The 10,860-nt window shown below is 36.1% G+C and overlaps 1 protein-coding gene across 1 annotated transcript in view; it reads left to right on the top strand.

Moving 5' to 3' along the window:
* The first annotated feature begins 1,222 nt into the window (after positions 1–1,222).
* LOC106459876 (metabotropic glutamate receptor 7-like) overlaps positions 1,223–10,860 on the top strand; it is a 108,685-nt gene continuing 99,047 nt past the window's right edge. The window contains exon 1 of the mRNA XM_013919548.2: positions 1,223–2,009. Within this exon, the coding sequence (XP_013775002.1) occupies positions 1,530–2,009 (480 nt within the window). The 5' untranslated portion in view covers positions 1,223–1,529. The remainder of the gene's footprint in view (positions 2,010–10,860) is intronic.

The following is a 10,860-nucleotide window of genomic DNA, read 5'->3' on the forward strand; positions in this document are numbered from 1 at the left end:
TCGCGCAAAGCTACACGAGGGCTATCTGCGCTAGCCGTCCCTAATTTAGCAGTGTAAGACTAGAGGGAAGGCAGCTAGTCATCACCACCCACCGCCACCTGTTAGGCTCCTGTTTTACCAACGAATAGTGGGATTGACCGTCACATTATAACGCCTCTACGGCTGAAAGGGTGAGCATGTTTGGTGGGACGGGGATTCGAACCCGCGACCCTCAGATTGCGAGTTGAGTACCCTAGCCACCTGGCTATGCCGGGTAATTTGGTAAGAAAAAACCAACAACAACACACATACAATAGCACTCGACACTATAACAACACCTGTTGTTGGAAATTATAATAATTTAAAAACGTAATAACACTTATCCTAGCTCTCTGAAAACGTACTGAGAGGTGTGACAGTTCCTATTCACGACGCGTATCGTAATTTCAATTACTTCTAAATTTCGTTTTCAAGTCTTCGTGTACGTTGTTACAGCGCAAAATAAACATACAAGTCTTTAAAAACTAAAACGCGTCGTTAAAAACACAAAACAATGTGTCATTATCCGAAGAAATAGCGAAATAAAATGTTATCATCGCTTCGACTACTTTTTGTTTTAGTTTGAAGAGTTCGGTCGTAATTTGAGTGGAAGGGTGCAGTTCTTAACACGATCTAAAGATAAATCGAATTCGTTATTTGATTCGAGTGACGGGCCTTATAACCTCCGTCAACTAAAAGCATTGTTTTAATAATTCCGACTGTTCCGTGTTTTAATCAAATTGTATTTGTTAGCTCCTCGTGATCTCGAACTTTTCACCATTCTCATTTGTAAGAATCGTTTTAAACATATTGTAACATAACGAGTCGTTCAGCAACACCTTTCATATTCATTCTCGTACATTTTCAACTCCAATTAATACCAGCTAACTGGAACTGTACACACATAGAAGATGTAGGAAATTCCTTGTATTATTGATATTAAAAAGGTTCGGTATCACTTGTGCGATTCTAAGAATCGGTTGTTGCACTAAAAATATTGATATGAGAACATCGGAAAGACGCGATATCAGAATTTTCCGGTTGTCATAGAATTTCAGGATGTTTCAGGAAAGCAACTCGCGCACATTGCTAAGAACGAAGCACCAACCAAAAGCAAGGTGCGTGCTCACGTTCTATCACGTATGTAAGGCTCTCTATTGGAACTTTTAGTTACTGTCATTCCGTTTCTGTACTTCGTTCGGGACTATAAAAGTCGTGCATGTCTCGTGCCCCTTTTTTGTATTCTTGCATTTTTAGTTTTGAATAATTCAAAATAATTTATTCATCGGAGCAATCAGTTCTTTAATAAATTTAGAGTGAAAAAAAACTTTACTTGTTTAGGCTTAATAGCATAAGCATTTGGTTTTTAACTTTAAATAATACAAGGATTTTCTCACTCACGATATTTTAAGTAAACTTTGTTATCACAAAACGGAATAAGCTTTGGGAAAACTTATGCAGTAAAATAAAAGGAGTTACTTCCTTTATTTTTGTAATAAATAGTTAAAAACATGATATGCAGATTAATGATCGTGAATTTGGTGTCGTTGGCTCTGTGTTCCACTAGCACGACAAAAACTAGACAGCTGAAGCTGAATGGGGATTTTATTCTTGGGGGACTATTTCCCATGCATGAGGCAAAAGCTGTTGCGGACCCAAGCCAATCTTGCGGACTAATTAAAGAGGAGAAAGGAATTCAACGGATGGAGGCTATGTTGTACGCTTTAGACCAAATCAACCAGGACCCGGACCTTCTTTCCAACGTCACCCTGGGAACTTTCATTCTTGACACGTGCTCTCAAGATACGTACGCACTGGAACAGAGCATGGAGTTCGTAAAGGCATCTTTGACCACCTTGGACGAATCTCAGTACCGCTGTGAAGATGGGATGAAACCGATATACAACCCCCAGAAACCGGTGGTAGGGGTTATAGGGGCGTCATCTAGTTCTGTATCTGTCATGGTCGCAAACATACTTCGGCTTTTTAAGGTAAAGATCAGCTATCTTTTTGAACTTTCTTATCTTCACTCTTCAGCCATATGTTTTGTTTTGTACGAATAGCTTATTCATTCCACCAGTAGATTAAGTAATATAATAACGAAAGTCATTTGGTTACATATGGAAGCAGGATTTATATTAAAGTACGCAGATATACATGCGCACATATGAAAATTGATAACGCCAGGAATAGGGTTCATTCCAAGACATTGCATATGATAGGTGTGAAAGAACAGTTTCTAACAGTAGATGATTTAGATTTTAGAACACCCACTAACAATGGATGATACAACACAGTCTCTAACAGTAGATGATTTAGAACAACCACCAACAATGGATGATACAACACAGTCTCTAACAGTAGATGATTTAGAACACCCACTAACAATGGATGATACAACACAGTCTCTAACAGAAGAAGTTTCGTAACGGCAACTAACAATGGGCGTTATAAGGCATTTCCTGTCTCTAGATAATTCAGAACAGTGATCAACAATAGTTGATACAAAAACATTTTAACAGTAGAGGTTTAATGACTGTGGCTAATAATGGATGATACAACACAGGCTCTAACAGTACAAGTTTTGTGAAAGGTGACTAACAATGGCCGTTATAAGACAATTCCTGTCTATAGATAATTCCGAATAGTGATCAACAATAGTTGATACAAAAACATTTTAACAGTAGAGGTTTAATGACTGTGGCTAATAATGGATGATACAACACAGGCTCTAACAATAGAAGTTTTGTGAAAGGTGACTAACAATGGACGATATAATTGTTTGTTTGTTTGTTTGTAGTTAAGCACAAAGCTACACAATGGGCCACCTGTGCTCTGTCCACCACGGGTATCGAAACCCGGATTCTAGCGTTGTAAGTCCGCAGACATACCGCTGTGCCACTGGGGGGGCCGACGATATAATACAATTCCTGCATATAAGTAATTGAGAATAGTAACCAATAATGGATGAAAAGTCTGTTTTTAACAGTAGAGGTTTAATGACGATGGCTAACAATGAATGACGCAAGACAGTCCTTGTCAATTGGTATCAAAAACAAACGTTTATTCAAAATAGTTTGTCATATCTTACCGATACTCTTTGTAGAAATGTCTTATATTGATTTATTCTAGACAGACACTAACTATGGCTACAGTAGTATGAGAAGTTCACTGAATAGGGTTTCAGTGACAAAACAGTTGTGTAACATTTCGGTATACCACACAAATTGTAACAACTCTTTATACAAGACTATTTCCAGAACTAGAAAAAGTACAATATTATCTATAATAGATGTCATCAGATCTGGAATAAGTGCCATTACTTTAAAGAGTAAGTGTAATTAGATCTAGAGAAAGTATGATATTATCTAGAATAGATGTCATCAGATCTGGAATAAGTGCCATTACTTTAAAGAGTAAGTGTAATTAGATCTAGAGAAAGTATGATATTATCTAGAATAGATGTCATAAGATCTGGAATAAGTGCCATTACTTTAAAGAGTAAGTGTAATTAGATCTAGAGAAAGTATGATATTATCTATAATAGATGTCATCAGATCTGGAATAAGTGCCATTACTTTAAAGAGTAAGTGTAATTAGATCTAGAGAAAGTATGATATTATCTAGAATAGATGTCATCAGATCTGGAATAAGTGCCATTACTTTAAAGAGTAAGTGTAATTAGATCTAGAGAAAGTATGATATTATCTAGAATAGATGTCATAAGATCTAGGATAATTGTCATTCCATTAAAGAGTAGAATAGTCAGATCTAAATTGTGTGTCATCAGGTCTAAAGAAAATGTAATCAGTTCTAGAGTTAGTGTAACCCGATCTGGAAATACCATACGTATATTGCTCCTAAAAGAAACACCAAATAACGCTTGGTATTGAAGGAAGTACAATTTGTTAGTTTCGGAACTCAACCTGAATTCGCTGACTAAATCCATTAATAAAATTTCCATTTAAACTAAATTCTGGGTAATAACTAAAAGTAGCTTTTTTTTTAACGTTCTGAGAGAAATTCAAAAAGTGTCTTTTACTTTTAGGTAAAAGACATTCGTAATTAAAAATTAGAGGAAACTAGACTCGGTATCCCTTCTTGATTAAACGCTAGAGAATAATGGATAAATAGATCACCGAGAGAGTTGGTATGTAATTCTCACTGGAGAAAAGGAGTTTTATTTCTATCATAAACGTAGGTCAAAGAATTTATTAATTAGATTACGAGAGGAGTTACTGATGTTACTTCAAAGTCTATCGACATTCTTAATTAAGTTCGTTAATTTTAATTTCTAAATGATGTCCTCGGTTACTAGTTAGCAATTCCTTTCGTGATTTAAAAAATTGTTCGAAATGTATGAAATGAATTATACATTAAATGAAAAATCTTAATTAACCATTTCTTTAACGAAAAGGGTATTTACTACATTAAGTATTGTAATGTACATTGTGCAATATCAGGGTATTTACTACATTAAGTATTGTAATGTACATTGTGCAATATCAGGGTATTTACTACATTAAGTATTGTAATGTACATTGTGCAATATCAGTACATATTATATATATATACATAAAATTATTTCCCCCTGACATTCAAAGATACTGCGGTCAAAATTTATTCATTATATAAGGAGTTAAGTGCACATACATATATATTGTGACGTGTTTAATATATATTTGTGCGCTTATATACATGACTTTTGTATTATTTGTGTATGTGTGTTTGTGTCTTATAATTTATGTTCTGGAAACAACTTATTTTACAAGTGTGCATGAATTATTTTGAGTCGTTTTTTTGCTCTTTTGTTTTATACAGTTTACATTGTTTGTTGAAATGCGTAAAGTATCCGTGTAAATATCACAACGTTTTATTTCAAACGTTCTGGTAAGGATTTGGTAAGCTGCATTGTGACGTCACAGAATAATATTGACGTCATTGGACTGATTATATAATGCAAAATAGTCAAGATGAGTGTAGTGATTGTTATTACGATAAACGAAAATCACCCGATTGTTTGCTGAATTTCATGCAAAGTTATCTGTGTTTGCTGGCCCTAATTTTGATACGACAAGGTAGAGAAAGGGCAGCTAGTCAACACACCCACCGCCAATTCTCGGCCTATATTTGTCAACCGTAATAGTAGGATTTGATTGTTACTCATATTACAAAATTGCAGAGCGTGATTTTTTTGTTCACGGTAACGAACGAAAACCATGATGGAATCCCAGATCCCTAGTCTGGAACGCTAACAACTGGGCCGCGCTTGGTTCTTTTCTCATCACTAACTTGTGCTATATAATGTACGAAAAATAGCGTTCATAGTCTTGCTAAAGATCATTAACACACATTTAAACTCTCAGTGGTTCATTTATGACGCAGTATTCTTTGATGCCGATCAGTTTTAGTGACAAGAGGCAAAAAAAAGCCTTTGACAGTTAAAACACAACAAAGGACACAGAAATACAAAGCGTTTTAAACTCTGTTGTAAATCAACCTTCTCGTTGGTTATTCTTCTCGTGTTAAGACAGTAGAATCTTGGTTGAATTTTGTATTACTTGACTACTATTAATGCATTAACTTACTTCTTACTGGCTTGAAACGATTCAACGCTACGACCACGTTCAAACTTAATAACAAAATTTTGGTCCTATTTTTAAGACTCCTTCTCGAACCGTATCCAATCTAGCCTATTTCAACAGCAAATTTTCGGTCCTCTTCTTTGAACCGTATAAAAGCTAATCTATTTCAACAGCAAGCTTTCGGTCCTATTTTTAATTTGTTTGTTTCTTTGTAATTAAGCACAAAGCTACACAATGGGCTATCTGTGCTCTGCTCACCATGGGTATCGAAACCCGGATTCTAGCGTTGTAAGTCCGCAGACATACCGCTGTGCCACTGGGAGGCCCTATTTTTAAAAGCAACTCCAAACTAATCCATTTTAATAACAAGGTTTAGGTCCTGTTCTTCGGGACGACTACAAACTAACCCATTTTAATAACAAGCTTTAGATTTTGTTCTTTGGGCCATCTCCAAGCTAACCCTATTTAATAACAAGCTTTAGATTCTGTTTTTAGCGCCGACTCCAAACTAACCCATTTTAATAACAAGCTTTAGTTTCTGTTCTTAGGGCTGACTCCTTGCTAACCCATTTTAATAACAAACTTTAGTTTCTGTTCTTAGGGCTGACTCCGAGCTAACCCATTTTAATAACAAACTTTAGTTTCTGTTCTTAGGGCTGACTCCGAGCTCACCCATTTTTATAATAAGCTTTAGTTTCTGTTCTTAGGGTTGACTCCTAGCTATCTAATTTTAATAACAAGCTTTATGTCCTCTTCTTAGAAAGCTCTCGGCCTCTGTTTCTAGAAATGAAAGATTGTTACTAAAATAGTTTTATGAGTTTTCCAAAGTGCCAATCATTTATGGCTTGTTATTACAAAATCTTCGTGGTGTCTCAGGGAAAATAGAGTTTCTATTACAGCGATTATTGCAGCCATTAGTGTGTTAGTAACAAACTTTGGTGTTTCCAGTGTCTTCGAATCTCGTAACTTGTCTTTTTATTCAGGTGCTGAAATAATTCACAGTGATATGGATTATCATAGATCTGTTGACACTATTACTCAGTATATTAACTCAGTCTATACAACAGAATCATTATTGAACCGAAAATCCAACAATATGATTCTATTAAGTTTAACTCGTGTTATAATACTTTGTAAATTCCATTCGTGCATATAAGTATTCTTTAAGATCTTGTTTCTTTCATAGTTTGAAATAGCCGCGTTTAACTAAAGATGCTGATGGCTGTATTATTATTAGTTGTAGTAAACATACGTTTGTGTTTTAAGCGTAAAGCTACACAATGGAGCATTTGCACTCTGCTCAGTGCGGGTATCCAACCTCGATTTTTAGCGTTATTATATCTCAAATTTACCGCTGATCCACCAGGTGGATTTAAGTCGCGAACTTAGCATCTGCCTCATCTGGCTACCTTTCTTTGAAAGAAGACATATTGATTTTGATTTAAACTTAGGTAATCATTGTTGTTCTAATGCATAATAAAAATAAACAAAGAGCGAAATCGATTGATATCAGCAAATGAAACGTGAATCAGCTGGAAACGGTTCTCAGAAAATGAGTTTAAAATTGTAATAACAAAACTTAAAAGTTCAATATTTTCTAATAAATAAACAGCGGAAACTGAGATTGGCCCTGTAGCAAATACAGTTGACTTGTATAATATGGTTTCTTCCTTACTTATGTCTAACTGTAACTATTTTCAGTCCTGTTCTGCCTTTCTAGTGGAAGAAAACTGATATCTACAATTATGTTTGTTCTTGGTTAAAAATCAATCATTAAGAATGTCACGTTATCCAGCCTGTTACTGAGTATAATCACATTTTATGTTAACAATGTTCCATTAGATACCAAGTTATTTTTGGAGCTGCTTGCTCCATCAGATGCTTATGACTACCCAATATTGGTCGACGCTGCGGTTGCTATTCTAACAAGCAATTGGAAAGCCAATCCTAGACCACATATTTTGACAACTTTCTACAGACCCTCCATCTTACATGTAGTGTTGCTTTTGAGGCCACTTTCAGGCAGACCAGAGACACAGAAGTCTACTGGTCCTGACAGAAATGTGGTCGAATGGGATCTCTGTGATTCCAGTTTCTTCGGCCATTTCTCACGTGAAACCAACTACTAACGCTAAGGAATGGCTGGAATCTTGTGAACTACTACTAGAAGCTTTGTGAACTACTGCTGGAATCTTGTGAACTACTGCTAGAAGCTTTATGAACTACTGCTGGAATCTTGTGAACTACTGCTAGAAGCTTTGTGAACTACTGCTGGAATCTTGTGAACTACTGCTAGAAGCTTTGTGAACTACTGCTGGAATCTTGTGAACTACTGCTAAAATCTTTTGAACTACTGCTAGAATCTTGTGAACTACTGCTGGAATCTTGTGAACTACTGCTGGAATCTTGTGAACTACTGCTAGAATCTTGTGAACTACTGCTAGAATCTTGTGAACTACTGCTGGAATCTTGTAAACTACTGCTAGAAGCTTTGTGAACTACTGCTGGAATCTTGTGAACGGTATCAAAAGAACTGTCGAGTTTCATCACAACGGCTTCTTGGGTCAGAAAACTCAATTTTGCAACCATTGCCTTCACTTTTTTAATCAGGTGTAGCCTAGTAGTTGCTATGCCCTGACTATGAATTCGAGGGTTCCTGATTTGCGTCTCCCGTTATTGCAAAAACGCACTCCGCACTTTGGAGCTGTTGTTGCGCTATAAAAGTGGTGGTCAACTCTCACGCTTCGGTCAGATAAGAATAGCCCAAGAATGGCGGTTAGTGCAATTGTATATTTATCTTTTCTTTAGTACGGCTAGGCGCAGATATCCTTAGTGTAGTCTTGTAGGAAGTTCTAAGGAAACAAAGCAAACAAGCCTTTATTTTTGGACAGGAACTTTGCACTGTATTAGTTGATGGTGTGGTTTCGAAACCCATGTGTTAGGTATACACAACGGTTTCAGTTTAAGTCTAGCGTGGGTGTTAAATCTAGTTATTTTTAGAATCCACAGTTTATGGCATCTTTGTTTACGTAACTGTTTACGAATCATATCTTATGTGGTTCAATTGTTGAGAATCAGTGATTGTTATATTATTACGTTATGTTACTAGAACCTTCTGAGTTTTTCTTGTTGTTTTAATTGAGTATTATTGTATCATAATATCTATAGTTGTATGTGGAACGTTCTAGATCTCTGTCAGGGTATAAGTATGCGTAGAAAATTGAGTTCGAAAGATAGATCTAGATTACGTGATTGTAAGTTTAGCGATAAAGAGTGTATAGTGGCGATTTATAAAGTGAAATTATCACAGATTGCGTTGTAATAACAGAGTACATAAAAATGATTTGTTTTGCCAATTCTGTTCTAAAATAATTGAACCAGTCTTTGTGGACGTTGACGAAAAGGAGACAAATATATAAAGCTCTGGATACAAATGTGATAACCAGCAGTGTAACGAAGATTTGTATATACATTTTACTTGTTTTAACATATCCTTTAAAAACAAGTGGATTGTATGCTGTTTGCTTATTTTTGAAATTTATCGCCAAAAATCACAGACACCTACTGTAAAGAATCCGACCCATATGCGAGTTTTCCATATCAGTGGAAAATAAGACTCCTTTTTTTTCAAAATATTGCCCCCCCAATGGCACAGTGGTATGTCTGCGGACTTATATTGCTAGAAACCGGGTTTCGATACCCGTGGTGGGCAGAGCACAGATATCCCTTTGTGTAGCTTTGTGCTATACAACAACAACTATTTCGAAATGTTATATTATTTAACTATTTATTGTTAACAATCTCGCTGTACAAAGATCTTTCCTCGAAAAATGCTGTGACATCTATGTTCATAAGTCAACTTGTGTCAAATGATCGGGAATTTACCGTATATGAAACATATATAGGTGCTAAACATGTCGCCTGAAACGTCACAGTTTGAATCTGTGGCGACACGCCGGTGCATTAATATATACACTACATCACAAACTATTGACTCAGAGTTTGTTTAAAAACATCTAGATTTCGTGTTTGATCCGGTCACATACTTAATAAATCTCCTAAAAAACGTTTTACCTTCCCTCCTGATTGTTGGTTTTTAATTCATGTGATGTTCATCAATATATCTATTGGTATTTTACTCTTCGTAATCATCTCTATGAGACTGGAAATAAACTCGTTTCGGCTGTGGATTTCATTTTGCTGCAAGGAAGTACGAATTGCAATATTAATTTACCGCTGACGTGATAAGACTTCATCCTAAATTACTCGCCTTGTCATACCTCATCTTTATGAGCGCTAACTTATCTGAACAGCGACGGCAAGCCTTCTGGCAATTGGAAACACGCGGGCAACCTATTACTCTCCTTCATGTATGTAAATAAAGGAAACGTTCGTCTCAGACGAGGTTCGAACCTAGCCGTGGATGAGTGTTACACAAGTACAGAAAAAATGAAATCTCGTTGAGTGAAATATATTGGTGTGCGTTATACAAATGAAGTAGAAACATTAATCAGATAACTTGGATGCTGAACACTGAAATTGAAACTTACACGTTAGTGTGTTGAATAACTGGGTTCGTTCTACTTAACCAAATCTCATACTTCAAGGTTGAATAGCTATGGATATGTAAGTGATATGATTATGTATCCAACTACGCTAGCTATTAACTAACGTTAGTTATTTTTATCTTTGTCATTTGCAACTGCGTGGCCATATATATATATATGTTTGTGTTTAGGTTTTAACTCAACAATATTATTATTTTGAGATAGTTACATTGATTTCAACCTATTCAGTTATTTAGAATATTCGATCACTTAGAATCTGAGGCGGCAAGCTTTCATTGTTTGTTCCATTGAATTGTTGTTTAATACATATTGTTTATCACATCTTTGTTAGCGTCTTAGATTAAATGCATATTCTTGGAAGTTTCGGCTGTAGTTGACAGCTAACGTGGCTAGTTTCAACACAAAAAGTCGGCTGTAGTTGACGGCCAACGTGGCTAGTTTCAACACAAAAAGTCGGCTGTAGTTGACGGCTAACGTGGCTAGTTTCAACACAAAAAGTCGGCTGTAGTTGACGGCCAACGTGGCTAGGTTCAACACAAAAAGGCGGCTGTAGTTGACGGCTAACGTGGCTAGTTTCAACACAAAATGTTAGCTGCAGTTGAAGGCTAACGTGGCTAGTTTCAACACAAAAAGTCGGCTGTAGTTGACGGCCAACGTGGCTAGATTCAACACAAAAAGTCGGCTGTAGT

Source organism: Limulus polyphemus, unplaced genomic scaffold (assembly GCF_000517525.1).
Source record: "Limulus polyphemus unplaced genomic scaffold, Limulus_polyphemus-2.1.2 Scaffold673, whole genome shotgun sequence".
Classification (NCBI taxonomy): domain Eukaryota; kingdom Metazoa; phylum Arthropoda; class Merostomata; order Xiphosura; family Limulidae; genus Limulus; species Limulus polyphemus.